At 37.9% G+C, this 16,847-nt stretch overlaps 1 protein-coding gene across 9 annotated transcripts in view; it reads right to left on the reverse strand.

Moving 5' to 3' along the window:
* Positions 1 to 16,847, reverse strand: part of KIAA0586 (KIAA0586 ortholog) — a 72,911-nt gene that overhangs the window by 16,029 nt on the left and 40,035 nt on the right. For 5 of the 9 annotated variants that reach the window (XM_040600101.1, XM_040600106.1, XM_040600105.1 and 2 more), the window contains 3 exons: positions 15,883 to 16,057; positions 12,847 to 12,986; positions 8,100 to 8,187 (listed from right to left, as the gene is read on the reverse strand). In XM_040600101.1, coding sequence (XP_040456035.1) covers positions 8,100 to 8,187; positions 12,847 to 12,986; positions 15,883 to 16,057 — 403 coding nt within the window. Of the gene's footprint in view, positions 1 to 8,099; positions 8,188 to 12,846; positions 12,987 to 13,130; positions 13,193 to 15,882; positions 16,058 to 16,847 lie in introns of those variants that run through there. The other 4 variants (XM_040600103.1, XM_040600107.1, XM_040600109.1 and 1 more) reach the window with 4 other exon arrangements.

A 16,847-nucleotide genomic window follows, 5' to 3' on the forward strand; every position in this document is an offset into this window, starting at 1 on the left:
GAGCTCTTTAACAACAGGTAAAGCTGAAGGGAGTCCAGCTGCCTCTGCCCAAGGATCACCAAAACCAACGCAGCAGGGAAAGCAGAAGCTGTCCCTTCTGCTGCATTGCTCTCAGACATGCACAAGCCACTGAATGATAAAGGGCAACATCTGCCTTCCCTGCCAAACATAAAAATAAAACAAACTCGGCACATACTGAAGACAGAAAACCTGTATTTCTCCTATCACAGTGCTATATATGTTTCTCCAAGTTGAAATATGTGTTTGTAATACTCCCTGTCTTCACTTGTCAGCATTCAGTATCCATGCAATGTGTTGCCAGCACCCAAAGGCATCAAGACTTCCCGGTCTGACACTGATGTCTTTCATAAAAGAAACACAACTTTCACACTAAAAAAGAAATGTGAGATAAGAGGCCTACTTAGATGACTGTTAAGCCCAGTAAGGATGGTCACCCTAGAAGATTCTACAGTGCATCTGCTGACTGAATTAATCCAGAGTCGGCAGCAGGTCTACCTGAGACAGCTGGAATGGTTCCTGACTCCAGCCTTAGCTGGCACTGATGCACCAGGCTGGAAAAGCTAGTGACTGAGGAGTGTAAAAGTATCTTATTCGGGAAACTGCCTTTGCAAGCTGTAATCTCTGGCACAGGCTGTAGTATACTCATGGAGGTAGTAACTCCAACCAAATACTCCGCTGAGTAAGAAAAAGACAATGCTATTTCTTACAACATATCTTGTTGCAGTGACATACTGAGGCACATCTTTTAGAATACCTTGGAATCTCAATTTAAATTCTTTTGCTATCACTGCTAACAAATAAGCATGTGAATTAAAGTAGTACAAGAGCATCAAAATTGAATGCCTCTTTACAACACTGTGACAGAAGATGATGTATAAAGGGATTTCAGACTCAATTATATGCATGTAAACGAGTAGCACGTTCAGGAGAGACTATTCCGATCATTTTCCATGACCTACCACAACACACAGGCCACAGAACAGCTAAGCAGACTTACTTTCTAGATGCACATCAGTTCTTTCTTATTAAACCATGGGCCCATAGCTGTGGAACCACTAATTTGCGAGAAACCTCCCTCCAGAGAAGAGCTAACTGGAAACAGCCCTCGGGCTGATGTAAGCATTAAGTACATGGGGAGTCTCTGTCCTTAGGTGGCTTGCCCAAGCCCATTAATTTTTTGTGTGTCCCCCCCACTTATATAAGCGATGTTTGCATGAAAGGGGAAAGCAGGTCAGCCTAGTCAGCTTGCTACCATCTGCTTTTATTCAGTTACTCAAGGCCAGCGCCAGTGGGATCAGTGCCCATTAAGAGGGTTTATTGTGTGTGTTTATTTTTTGCTCTTTACAATGAAGGCAACAGCAATTACTGTAAGTTTGTAAAAGTGCATACAAATCATAATACACAATACAAAGCTGCTTCAGCCAGATCCTAGCATGTTTACAAATCCTACACAGGCTGTGAGAAAGACTGTTCTGGCACAACAATTTCAATAGACTGGTGAGGAGTGTGTTAGTGTCCAAGAGATCCGAGACTGTATTTAATAATACTTGCTATCAAGACCATATCCTGCTTGCAATGCACGCGACACAGCAGATTCACCACATGAGAATCTTACACAAAAGAAAAAGTACCACATTCTGGCTTGGTCCCCAGATGGGCTGACAATAGGTGGATCTATACAACTGGAAACTGGAACTGGTGAAAGATCAAAGGTAGACTGCCAAAGTGGAAATGGCAATTTAGGGCTCTCAGGTGGTACATTCCAACTCTTCAGTGTGGATATGCAGCAGGAAGAGGCACTCTCCTCTTAATGAGAATTCTGCCTAGAATATGCCTGGCCCCTAGAGACACAAGCTACCAAAAACACTAAACCAAACAAAAAACCCCAAACCAACCAACCATCCATCAAAAAAAACCCCACCAAACTGGCAAGAAGGTGGAAAAAAAGGGAAAATATGGAAAAATCTGCATTGCAGGGATGAGGCGGTGGTGCTTAGCAGAACTAGACAAAGCAGTCTGGACTGCTTTGGTTCCAGCAGGTAGTCACAAGTGTCTGAAAAGCAAATACAATTATGAATCAATTTTTTTTTTTTTTAGAAATTCTAATAAATTTGGAAGTAACATTCTTTACATTGTTAAGTTACATTTAAGAACAGAAGATCCTCAGAACCCTCTGGTGTCTGCGCAATGTGATACAGAAGGCTGATGCTCAGCAGGCACCCATACCAGGTACCACACGATATTCTGAGGGAAAAAGGACGTACAAAATCCAGAATGTACATTGGATGCTTTATGCAACAGTACCACAGGTTTTCAACTTACAATTTTGTCACTGCCCTGAACTTTAGTTTACGATCTATAAAATGCACTTTGAGGGATGCCACAGGTCACTGACTGGATTAGATCACCTGCAATCCTTTAAAATCTAGGCTTGAAGAAGGAATCATATCAGTTTTCTGGTTATTTACCTTGAGCCCCAGTAAATCTGAAAAAAGACAGGTGAAAAATCAAAGTACTTGACAGTCTCCATAGGAAGTAATCCTTTAAGTAGTGATCACGTCAGTTTGAGTAAGTTTTTCTTTCTCTTTCTGCAGAAAAAACCCAACTGGTGCTGGAATTTCCATGAAAATCCCTGTTGCTGTGTACAGATCATAGGAGGGACTTGGTACAGGGATACACCATGAACCTCAGCAAAGTGTACTTTAAAGACGAATATAAGACCAAAATGGAAAAAGAAGCAACTGTGAACTGCTTTTACCTGCTCAAGCAATGGGGCTATAGGTATCAGCCTCACCTCCTGAACTTAAAACTTCTGACCAGGGACATTCCTTAAGCCTACACTGGACAATTTCCTGCTTTATTCTTTTTACTGTATCAAAAGTGCAAAATACCTTCCCTCCAAAGATTAACCATACACACATCCAGCACTGCACAAAAGTTCATTCTCATGCAGACTGTATAAGGGAAACTTGAAGATCCACAAAACTGCAGATTTCATAACGGGTGTAAAACATCCTCTGTATAGGCACCAAGGGAAGACTAAAAGGGGAAGTTTTCTGCCTTTGCACATACCTTCCACAGCAAAAGCCTCAGCACAAGGTCAGAGAAATGTCTTGGCAATACTGCAGCAGTGAGAGGTGCTGCATCCCTCTGTGCCATTTAAGGAGGCAAGCAGTAAAAGGAGAACTAACTCTCAACCTCTTAGAAGTTGAAGACAATTGCCAGGTGAACAAAAACCTAATGCACATAGATCCGTATGTAGATCCATAAGAAAAGGGCCAGGTGATTTGTAGCGTGGAACTGGACTCCAAAGGAGAATGACGACTTCCCAAGCATGCCGGTCAGTAGGAAATCATCAGACTGCAAAGCTCTATGAGCCTGCTTGGTACAGTTTTCTCTAAGTATAAATTGGGGGTTTTGTGGTTTGTCATTTCTCCATCTGATTACTTGGATTTCATTTAATTTAGATGCCTCAAAAAATAAATCGACATTCTAGGAGTCTAAAAACATACCGGGAGATTCATGCTTCATCTGTTAGTAGTTCCTACTGTCCAGGACTTTTGGGGAAGCGAGGGGAAGAAATGACAGATCTAGGAGATTCATTTCCCAGAAAGAGATCTTATGGGAATGGGTGCGACGATGTGCACAGTGCCATGAAATCCACAGTAGCTCATGGTGCCTGGTTTCTCAGGACCCTAACTTGAAGCAGCAGAACACACCCACAGCAGATGGACATCATTGTCTACAGTAACAATTCTATACAAGACTTTGCCTTAAGCTATGAAAAATCAAACTTCTGTTTTAGTATTCTTGTCTGAAAAATAACTGAAGTCAGTGAGAAAAGAAGTGACCATAGATATAAATGGCACTTAACAGATAAATAGTATTTACAAAAGCCAAGAAATTCAAAACTCCCGTTCCAAATGTACTGTAATACGTCTAAATATTGACTTACAGTAATTCAAACTAGAAACCCTCAAGTGTGGCTATTGAGGATTTTATGTGGGAATATTATGCAAAATGCATACTTATTACTCAGATGCATATTTTCTAATGCATGGGCAACCATGGAACTGCCATCAACACATGCAGAAAAAGCAAATGAAAACTCTTTGAGAACTGATGTTCTAAACCACTTGGAGCACCTAAAAGCTAATGACTACTTACAGAAAAGAGAGTTTCTGCGGGAAATGCAGCTTTGCATTTCCTGACTTGCCCGAATGTAAAATATATTAACTGAATTATGTCAGTGAGGCATTTGATAGCACGGGGAGGTAACTGTATAGGAAAACCAGAGTCAAAATAGATCAGAAGCAAGAGCTCTGAAGCACTGATAAACTTACACAAGCCTCTAACAGAACATTTGCTTGAAAAAATGCCATAATTATAGATAAGTGACTTCATTATTTTAATTTCCATTATCTCCTCTCAGAAATCAGTCAAATTCAGGGAGCAATGTAGGCTATGCAAAGTAATTCCTACCTCTCATGTTGTGATGGCACTCTCTACAGTGTGAAAAAAGTAACTCCATTTTGCTTCACTAGCTGCTGTTTTCAGGGTGGTATGGACAGCCTTTAGCAAAAACCTTTAAACAGCAGGATGTTAAGGAGAAAGTAAACTTTCTGTAGAATAGGTGTTAAGAGTTTGACCAAAACAGTTCCCAGAAAAAAAAAAAAAAAAAAAGACCTTTAGCTTTATCCTCACCTTCCTTTCTTGAAGCATCTGCTACGAGATTTGCCTCATGCCCAATAGTTTAAAGACAAAATAACCCCAAAATTAACTCAGAGCAATTCCTGGCTGAAGAAGAGAGGCAAAGAAGAATTTAGTTATAACCATATTTTCAGTATTACGATTCTCAGTACAGCATAATGTCAATGTTAACACACAAGGAGCCCAATTTCAACACCGAACAGGGATTCTGGAAGCTTTCTTTTTTAAACAGATTGTTTTAAGGGCTTCTTGCCCTTTTATTAATTTATTGCACAGATCACCTCCTCCCACAAGCAATTGTGCAATCTCTCTGTGGCAACAAAGCCAATTGCTTAGTGTCCCAGTATTACTTTCCAATGTACTTCTGGCTGCCTGAATATAATTCACTAGCTGGAGATAAAACGGAATTACTATAATGAAGTTGTGCTCTCTAGGTCATATTCTGAAAGTCTGCGCTACAGAAAAATAATTAAGTGAAGATACATCTACCTCTTGGTTCTGAGCTGCTCATATTAAAGTTCAAAAATGCTCTGCAGTCAAGCATTGCCACCTGTTCTTTCATTTTAATTTAAAAATTCTGAATCATGTTGATGTAAGCCTGAAAATGCTTGTATTCTGGAAATATGTGCATTCACCAACCGCAATAATTATTATCATATTAAATTTATGAAGATATATGAAAGAATGGTACAAAGATTAAAGGGTATTATAAAGCCAAAAATATACATGCATGTATATTATATACTACAAATATATGTTTTCAAACCACTGTCTCCACTATGTCTAGAGAAGGCACACATTTCAATTAATAATACGTTCAGGCTTTATTTTCAGTTGTAACTTTGAGGAGACATTACCCTTTCAGGCATGATATTCTAACAGTCCTACTGAACTTCAACTTTCATTAGAAGATATCAATCAACTTTCTTTCAGTAAAAACACATGTTCACTGTAGACCACAAAAATTTTTTCAACAACAAAAGAAAGCTCTATTATGTGTATATGTATATCTATGACTGCAGACAAAAGATGAATCAAATCTTGTCATGGATTTTATCAATTTAAAAAAAAGGCTTTTTTTACATCCAACTCTTAAGTCCAAACAACTTCCCTTTTCTCCCCACACCCTGAATTCACGCTCCATTTCAGAGGTCTAGATTTTCTAAGCTTTAATACTAATACAACCACTTACCCTTTCAACTCTGAAAAAAATACCTAAATGGTCCTGCCTCTGAAATGCTACTCCATTTTCTGGCAAGTACTCATTGTCCCTTGCTACCTCAGTAAAGGCAACCATTTGACATGATGTTTTTATAAACAGGGTGCTTTGAACTTACAGTAACAGATGTACTTAATTTTAAGATGTTTTATTTACTTAAACCCACATACACTTATCATATTGCAAGTTTTCCTTTTTCTTTCAAATGATTCTTATTAATTTTTACCCTCAACTTTTTGCCTGATTAAGTTCGCTGTGGTGAAGCTTACAGAGACAAGACCTTCCAGTTAGAACTGACAGACAGTTGTTTCCATTTGCAAATCCTCTAGATTTTTATTGGATCATTAAATATGTATACTTTGAATGAGATTTAAATTATCCTGGTATATAAATAATATTTTCTTTTTATTTCTCTCACAGAAAATTGACTACTGCCACCTCGTGGTCACACATTTTCATCCGACACACAGACAGTTGGACTGTGCCCAAATACTTTGTGTTACAGCACAGGTATATTATTTAAGATAAATATTCCAGAAAGCAACAGATTCGATAAAAAATATTTTACTCCATTTCCACCCCTTGTTAACACCCTATTCAATGATACAGGTTGGAAGTGTTGTCTTGTTAACACTTGAGACAAAGCTGAGGTGTAAAAGCATGAAGTACAGCACTAGGAAGACTAGTTCCCCTTTCCTCCTTCATCCTGATGCTTAATAGCAAGAGTTGGGAAGAAAATCGAAAAGGAAGATTCCTATAACCACCGTTAAGGAAAACTGCTTTTAAAGTTGGGAATGGGTCAATTGTGCAAGGCAGACCTGCCACAATTTCCTTTTGGGCAATTTAGAGGTCATGCTCAACTTACTAGAGGATGAAATTAGGCAGTTTGGATTTTCCTGAACACAAGGGGGCAAATACAATTCTTCCTATTATTAAAAGTCATTGCAACATTTCCTGCTAATATTAAATAAAAGAGTTAAACCTAATTTTTAAATAAATTAAGTCTTCATTTACCCGTATTAAAAGCATATAGATAAATGTCCCTACAACAACACACACACACTATGGTGTGCCACACTTCAGTTCTGTAAGCTCTTCCACTAATTGTCCATATAAGCCAAGTTTTACATTATTCATAACTTTCTTCATATGTGAACCGTGGTTTTGAAATTAGGTTCCCTGTCCCATGGCCAGTAACATTGGCCTAGGGCTTTTCTTATCCCCTACAAATATCTGAAGCAAAATAATAACATCAGAATTATAATTTGATTAGGTGTTTTAAAAAAAATAAATGGAAGAAGTTCAGAGTTATTTTTAAAAGGGCTTGAAGGAAGAATTTGTCTATGCTAGGGTGGAGCAATTATAATTCCATATATTGTAGACATGCAGGTTTTAGATTCCTTATTATCTGCCAAAACAAATATGGCAGTAATATGCACAACTTATGTCATTCCAACACTGACCTGAACTACAATAAACACAATACTCACTCCCTCTCATGTAACATCCTTAACACTTTTAACAAACTTGATTTTAATTACTTAACAATGTTAAGTAATCTCCAAATATAGCATGGTTATGCACAGATAATACATAGTAACCTTCACAAAAGAAAACCACTATCTCAAGCCAGTATATTAAGCCCATCTCAAACCAGTCCATTTTGACATTGAAAATCATGGTTTTCCCCCAGATCTGCATGATCTTAACTTTGTTTTATCTTTCAGTTCTCCTCTAGTACTCCTGCATTTTCTCATGCATATGAACCACTGCCACCTTATCACAACATTATGAATATTTTGTTTGCTGAATAGCATTCTATAAAGCAATTAAAATTCAGTTGACTACACAATATGCACATTATAATGCTCTTGGCAAATAAAAATTTAAATAGATACTTAACTGGAATGATTCTGATGAATCTTACATACAGATAACATTTCCAATTGTTTCAGTGCACCCCAACAATACTGTAACTATGCACACAGATTTATACACACTATATATAACTGTTTGGAAATTTTGGGAATCTGGTAGTAATGAAAACCAAGTTTAAAAAAATCAGAACGTTATTATACATCAGTATACAACACTTAAAAGTGATGTGCCTAACTGAAAGAACTACGTATGCTTATCGACATTGATTTACCTTCTTGCTGCATCTCTTCAGACTTCCTTCTCACATGAATAACTCGAGGTCTCACAGTCTCAACTTGTGCAGCCCCTCGGCTTTCCTCCTGTATATCATACATTAAAATCACATTACAAATCTGACTTTTGATGTAAAAGCACAGTAAAATTATGTGGCGCTTCAAGAAACATCCAAAGAGGTTTTTAAAGATTCATAAAAGGATATGCACTTGTTCTCCTTCCTTTCGACTTCAAAAGAATTCGGATCTGAATTAGCGTAGTTCAGTGCTACTTCCTCTAGACAAACATCCTGGGAGCAGTAGGTATGGCAAAGCGCCATTTAGACCTGAAGACACAGGAGACCCCTCAATTTTTACTCAAAGCATGTGGCAGAAAGAACATAAGATTTCCCTGTCTTTCTTCAATACCCAAAACTCCTCTGTAAGTATTATCCTTCTCAGTAAAAAGAGAAAGCTGAAAGGGAAAACAAAAAGAAAAACGTCAGCACACAGGCTGGAAAACTTTGCCAAGTATAAATTTTATTTCCTTGACCGTGTTTTTAAAAAACTTTCCACTTTTCCTGAAATGCTCTTCAGGACCCAGTTCTGCAGCAATGCCTATAAAGATTTTCTTAGAAACAACAAATGCTCTGCATGTTAGAAAGGGAGACAGCACATTTGTTAAGTAAGTTTGTTATCTTATGTGTTAAATGGAACAGGAATTGTGGCCCAAGGACATTCCACTACATGTGGACAGGAAACATAATCAGTGCAAAACTGACTCATGGAGTCCTAGAAGACTTCAGCATTCTTCAAGGCAGACAAATTTGATTTCATTAGTTATTCTGTTGATTCCATAGATTAATATAAGTTTTTAAATGAAGATTCTGAAAGGAGGAGGAACATGAGTAAGATCATAAATGTTTACGTATCACACAGCATTTGGACCCTACATATACAATTTCTCTATGACTTCTGGGAAAATTATATGCCCTGAGAAGCAATGGCACAGGTTTTCTCTTGAAGACCTAATGACAAAGTACCAGTGGTATTTTGCTCCCCAAAAGCTAAAAAGGTAGAAAAGTTCTGTCAAGAGAAACCCTCCAGGAGGCCACAAGTGAAACAAACAGGCAAAAACATAAATGAAAAGCAGAAAAATGTTATGTCTGGCAAACAATAAGCATGGTGACAACTATGCAATTAAGGCTTCCCATTTCTTTCAGCTATGATAACTGGAATCTCAACAGGGATAATATTGCTTTTCATGTACTTAATGATCATTTAAGCCAGTGTGGAAAAAATGAGAAGGAACAAAAAGACAAGCCATTCAGTCACTGCCTTTTCCTCAATGGCTGCATGGATTTTTTTATACTCCCCAGTAAAGAAAGTGGAGAGGGCTACACTAGTAGATAGCATGTCATCTCTAACAAGCACCAGCACCTCAATAGCACAGTGATGCACATAAGCTGACAAAAGAATATGCATGTACCTGAGATCAAGCTAGCACCTCCACAAGGCACTCTGTTAGGACTGGCACTAAGTTGGACACCTCCACAGACCACAACATTGACCAACTCTGTTCATCATTCAAAGCTGACAAAATAAGAAAGAGCTGAGATCTTCTGAAAGCAGGAAGGATTGTGGAAATGTGATAGAAGGCCATCAATGTGACAAATCATTAAATGTAAGCAGCATAACAGTATAGGCACAAGCTCATGTGAAGTGGTTTTTTGTTTTGGATTTTTAACATGACAAACCAAAACCAGTTTAAACTGAACTGAGGTAACAGAGGCTGAGAGATAATGCATAGATTCATAACCTACAATTACACTTTTCTGAAGAGTAAAAAAAAATCTTTTGAAATGCTAAAAATGAAAGCTAATGAGAATACCAAAATGACAATCCCACTTAAAAAATGCTGATTGTATAAAAACATTCATACTTATATAAGAACTTTATGAAAGTATTTTGCAGCTAACTGGTTTTCTAAGATCTTAACCATGCATTTGGGACTTCAAATGATTTAGATTTATTATCTTTGAAAGATTTAGCCACATAAATATGACTTCCATGTTCATGTCCCTCCCATGATCAAAATTATTTATTTAGAATAGGAAAAGCCCAGCTTCCTCCTAGTCATTCTCTTGCTGCTTAAAGCTAAGAGCACAGGGGCAAAGTGGCCACAAACAGTCAATTCCTATATTATTGCACAAGAATGGACAGAAGGGGTCAAAATGAAGATGCATTTAGTCTGGCATTCTGTCTAACAGTGGCTAAAAGCATATATAAATCTCAAAAACAATCCAATACCAGAAATGGAGGAGCAGCCAAGGAATTTGTGTAGGTAAGAAAATTCCTGTATGACTTAAGCCATTTGTTTTGGAGTGAGTGACTACACAGACTTCACTCTTTATGGCTAAAAGACATTTGGTCCCGCCCTACATGAAAAGACAACGCTCTTTCTGTTGGTCAAAATCTGATCTACACACCAGTGCCAGGAAGCAAACAAGTGCTACATATATGGCAGTTCCACATTGCTGCCCACAACCTCGCTGAAATGATGATCCTGTTCAGACAGACTACAGGAACCACCCAAACTTTGCCATAACAAACCCCAACATACAGGAGGATCATTTCCAGGTTAACCAGAAGGAAATTCTACCAAACTCAAGGCCCGGCTGGACACCATCTGAAATACAATGTATTGTCCCAGGTCTCTCAGCATACATTGTGAAAAGCTTAGTTGTGCTCCTAAATAGATTAATCTTCTGGCTTTGTACATCGCTGGCAGTTTCATTTCAATGTAGGCAAATGCCTAGAGATGAAAACCAAGAAGTGAAACAATTGATGTGAGAGTGACTAACTTGGGAGGAAATCTTTTAAGAAATTTAAAGTGATTATCACCTTACACATCGCATGGAATGAATCTTTCTGAAAGCCTGAGTATCTCCTGCTCTCTTAGCTGATCTAAGGTTACCAGAAAATCTGTTTCCTACAGGCAGGTGACAAAGCAGATCCAGCCGTAGGTCTGAATACAGATGCCATCCCTAGCTGAAACTAAGGGAAAGGTTCATCATTATTATGTGGCAGATGCTTGCCAGAAGAAGCTTTCAAATCATTTGGTACAGGGTTTTTTTTTCCAGAGAAGGATGTACAGATCTAGTAGGGGTTCTTGTGGAGCGTAGCTTTGCCCCATCCAGGACAGAAGTTTACTGTGGTTATCACTTATAGGTGTGGTCATGTCACAGAAAAGCTAAAAAGTTAGCCCATGAGAAACAGTGATTTAGTCTTATATCAGGAACACCTACATACAGGAAGAGATTATTTTGTTTTGGGGAAAAAAACAGAACAAACAAAACCAGACACACAAAGTTTGGGGGTTTGTTGGTTTGGTTTGGAGGGAGGGTGAGTTTTACATATCAGCAGGCAAAACCCCCCACGCTAATGGTTCAGATGCAAGATAAAGTTTCTAAAGACAATATATAACTATCTGTATATTTTCTATGAAAGACACGATGTCAGATCACCTTACATTTCTTGCATAGGTAAGACTATGCACATGGGTAATATTACATGATACGTGATCCGTTGCCTGTACCCAGGCAGACAAAAGTCAATCCTAATCCCATCAGCTAATTCTCCAGCACATGAGATGCCAGTATCACTGTCTTCTTTATCACAGCTTGTGGTGCTAAACCAAGGAAAAATATTTACTCTTTCTGCCCCTTTTACTTTTAGCTAGTGAAATGATAACAAGGATGTGAGCTTCACCCCAACAAACTCAGTGGTTTAACAGAATCCAGTCTTGCCTGTGAACAACCTTTCCAAGAAACAGTATGTTTGGTGATCTCAAAGTGAAAGAGGTATAACATTTAAAACCCGCTTTGAAGGTGCAACACATCACTTCAGATGACATATTTAAGAACTGCTCAGGCACCAATGGCATGATACACACCAAGGCTCAAAAATGGAAAACCAAGACATGTCAATATAAGATACTATAGGTTATTTTTAATATAGAACATCAGGGAAGGATAGAATGCATCAACAAACACAGCAACCATGGCAAGTACATTATCACTTTCAAACACACTGTGAAGTTTAACATATTAAAGAGCAGTCTGTCACTTTAATTTTTACCTTTTGCAACTTGCTATTTGAATTTATCTTTAGTCAGCAAGTAAACCATCATCTCTAGGTAACAGCACATACTAATAAAGTAGCAACAGATTAAGTCTAAAGGTTTCAAGCAGAGATCAATAGGATCTTCCTCTACCTTCAAGTATTTTGAGGTACATCATTACTGCCTTTCCAACCTTGCCCCTACTAGGACAAATGAAGCGCCTGAAATGCTGAATCAGTGGGTTACAATCTGTGAGGCCAAACCTCTACTGTTGCTTCCTCTCCTGTATATCCATCGTGTTATTCTTCTGTATTTGAAGCACTGTGCCACTAAAACATTGGAATGCCCCATCTGAACTGAGTATGTAGAGTAAGTATTAGATCCTATGAGACCAGTGAAGCTCTGAGGAAGTGCAGAAAAGGTAAAAAGGAAGGTCTGAGCCTAACAGAAAGCATATCGTAAGGATTCGGTCACAGCAAACACATTCATTTTTATTACACCCATCTACCTTTGACTTCAGTTTTGCAACTGAATGTGTCACCAGTTCTGTGATGTCAGTCACCACAGTGAAACAGGAAAATTTATTTTCCTAGGTTTCAGTTTGTGCTTTCTGAATAGTCACAGAAAAGATCCTTTGAGTTTACCTGGGACAGATCCTCTGAGAGAGATGTCACTCTGCAGCTTGGTCGGGCTGCTTGCAGAACAGGATTTAAAACTGGCTGTGATTCCAGTTCAGCCATAACCATTGGACCACAACTTATATCTGCATCTCCAAAAATTCCTGCTGAGAGAGAAAAATAAAGAGAAAAAAACTCCTTGATGGGCTGGAGCAATAATCTCCCAGTCAACTGATGCGGCAGGATGTGGAGCCTTTCAAGATTCAACAATGGGACAACGCAATGTTAAAAGAGAATTATTTCTCCCTTACACAGCTCACTGTATATCCCTTGAAGTATTCTTGTGGGGAGGAAAGCAGTAAGAAATACATATCTGTGGAAACTGAAAAAAATAAATCAGTTTTATCATCTGCAGATTTCTAACATGGCAAGCATTTATGATAGCTTCAAAGCTGTATATAGCTCATCATACCATTATATGCTTAATGAGCTTTATCACACATATTGGAAAGCAGTTGGAAAGGCTTCTTCATGAAAATGTTTCACTGTTGTGTGAACGAAAAGAAACCTGCACACAGCCTTTTTTAAAGGGATAATTTGCTATCTAATCCAGCATTTATCATGCTTTTGCAGCCTGCAAGTGTGTAAAGCATCTTTATCAAAAATGTACTGACAGCTCATGAACTAACTTTAGCCTTCTGCTATCATACAGAGACAAGGAATGAATTTTAAGCTTAATTAACTATAATCATTGCTTAATTAACTGTAATTATTGTTCACTTTAAGACTACACATTTCATTTGCATGTTGGTTTTTATATCCATGACTTTAAGCACTGAAAACAAGGATTTATAAATGAAAGATGGATCATCAAGATGCTGTTCTATACCTACCTAAGCAACACCTGCTCCATCCTACAAACAGACATCATGTTTCCATAACACAAATAAAAACTGGTCACAAAGCTGAAGATACACATAGACACACAATCCCCAGAATTCTTACAAGTATATATCTGTGAGTGACTCATTCTGACAGAGAAACTGAGCATCCTCTGCAAGGTTTTGTGTACAGAGATATACACCCTGAAAAAGGTGAACTTCGACAGGCATTGCTGTATCAATTATTTAATTTTACTCCTAAAAATAATGATCAGATAAAATGATGGACCTGCATTGTAACTGTGGTGGCTATCAGGAAACAGCTCTTAGTTCTGACTTGCAATAGACTGAAGGACATGCAACCTCATGTACTAGTGGACAGATAAAAAAGATTTGGAAGAGAAGTGGAAACAATCACAGATCATTCCTTCCCCTCTCCACCCCAGTCCCCCACCCCCCAAGAACAGATTGTTTCCTATTCAGTGTTGACTTCGCTATTAAAAGGACTTGGAAACAAGATTTTGTGTTCTTCCCTGATATGAAAACACTCTTGCCTTGAAAGTAGATCCCATGTTTTATACCATGTTGTTTCCTTAGCAATGTCAATGAATACTGTGCTGTGTGTTCAGAGATGGGGAGGGAGGGAACATAAGTTAAAAATCATAAGAAACCAAGAGAACTCAATCTGGGATTATTACAGATTATATAAAAGCACCTTATGGTAGTTAGTCCAGAGCACTTGCTGCCTCTCAAAAATATACTACAACAGAAACACTACTACAAGATTTAGAGATAAGCATAAAAATTTCCTAGAGAAACACACTGATTTTAAATTATCATCACATGCAGGAGCTGCTTTTCAGAAGTGTTAGGTATTTACAGGATAGACAAAAGGCATCTAGATCACTAATTCACTCTACATCACGGTGCTCTTAACGCTGACTGTCCTTTAACAACGCAGTGTTAACAAGTGACTTGGAGAAATGTCTTATGCCAGGAAGCCCAATGTAACCGATCTCCAAACAACATTCAACAAACTACTTTTAAGTAAAAGTCTGATAACACATAATGTACTAGAATTTATTTTCAAGGCTGATGGTGGTGTAGCTGGTCCAAAACATTAGGTAACAGCTAGCTTAAAAAGCTTACTCTCCATGTTACCAGTTCAAATGTAAATCAGTTCAAAAATAAGCAAATACTCTTATTGCTCTGAAATTGTTTTTGCCACATGTTGAACACTTTCAATTTCAATCCACTTCCTTCCTACTGGTCAAGGGTTGATGAACATGAGATAGCTTCTCTTGTCAATTCATAAATGTGAACATTAAGAGGATGGAAAACCAGCTGTTTGATCACATTACACAACTTTTGATGAATCAGTGCAATCACATTTGTGTTGTAACAGCGTAATAATTACTTCAGTTTAGTTTAAATCATATTTAAAACCACAGTCAACAAATGAAGAGTTTCTACATGCTTGCAGCAATTTAAGTATAGAAGTACATTTTCAGATAATAATAGAGAAACTGGGATAAAAAATAAGGGAAAGGAAGGATGGGCCATAGGTTACAGCTGTAGTTTCAACTGGAAATAAATAAATTAAATTCCCTGCTTTACCACATCAAATTATCTCTACACTACTTTGTACAAGCCATTATGTGTGGGCCTCAGCTACCCATCTCAGAAAAAAAGGATTCTTATATTGCTACAGGAATATATGAAACTAAAATATATTACTGATTATGAGACACTGCAGTATCACCTTGATGGAGTGATAAAACAATAAGGGGGAGTGCCTGTGTAAGAGGACAAAAAGAAATAGCTTGAACTGCTGGTGTTAATACCTCTCTTATGGAAACCGACCTCAAGAATGATTAAACTGTGTTTGAGAACTGCATTTGACTTAAAAGGATACTTAACAAGTCAGCTTTTGTACAGGCAAGTGGGTACTTGCCATGATTTTTTAAAAAAATGTAGAATATTACAAAGAGGAGTGAAAACGAGGCTTGAATTACATCCAGTTCTCAGAACAGGAACACTAACAGTTTCATTGCAGCAACTGCCTTTAAATTTTTAATTTTGGATTTTGAACATAACCTCTGAAATTATTTCAGATTCTGTTCTAGAAAATCCTCAGAATCCACATAAATATCATAGAGAAGAAATAACAGTCTAATTGTACCTCCAATTTGGGCAAGCTGCCCTGGCGATGGGCAACCCCAGCGTGCTCTGTTCTCGGAAGTCTGAGCAGTTGGATGGTTCATATAAACTGAATGTCCCATTAGGATTCTCTCTGCTGCTCTGGTCAGCCTTGGTCTTTGACCTTCACTGAGCTCCCCAACACTACCATCAGAATCCTACATAGAACAGCAACATCAGAACAGCAGGTATACAAAAACCACCAATGTATTTCTTCCAAAACTAGGCATCGTTATCTGATTACATTAACTGTTAAAACATTCATAAACCTAAGTCTATACTATTAGCATTGAAAAAAGAAAACTGAAATTGAGGAGGTATCATCTAATGGGGTTTGAAAATAAGATCTACATTCATCAGTACTGGACAGAAAAGAATCACTTACAGCCAAACAGCATCACTTATTTTCTTAGTGGTATCCCAACATGATCAGAATCTAAGTTACATTTATAGCACATGAAGTCTTTAATGTTACAGATACGGCCATTGTTGACTGCCTGACCTTGTAACACTGGAAGCACCTAAAAGCTATTGACCATCTGTTGTACAGCATGTCAGATAAAAAGTTCTATTTTTTAAGTAGGTTTGGATGGCACTTAAAATAGGGATGATGGCTCTCTGAAATCGGACTTTCAGAGTTGCAGATGAAAAATAGTATGCTTCTATGCAGGAAAACAGGTTGAACAGACATACACATGTGCACAGTATCATTCTAAGGAAAGAGTACTACCATCTAGCAGAATATTCTTTCTCTTAAAAATGAGAAGGTATGCTTGCACATGCCTTGCCAGAATCTAGGGGGAGTTTATTACCGTGTCTTGTATGGACAGACTGAGCAGTCCATGACTATGGGAAAGGGAAAAAGCAAATTAGAGATGCATTTGTAATTGGCAGTGCTGATGAGAAAATGTCACTACAATTAGTCAGACTCAGAGCCTACACTATAGA

The sequence above is a fragment of the Falco naumanni genome, chromosome 7, assembly GCF_017639655.2.
Source record: "Falco naumanni isolate bFalNau1 chromosome 7, bFalNau1.pat, whole genome shotgun sequence".
NCBI classification, from domain to species: Eukaryota; Metazoa; Chordata; class Aves; order Falconiformes; family Falconidae; genus Falco; species Falco naumanni.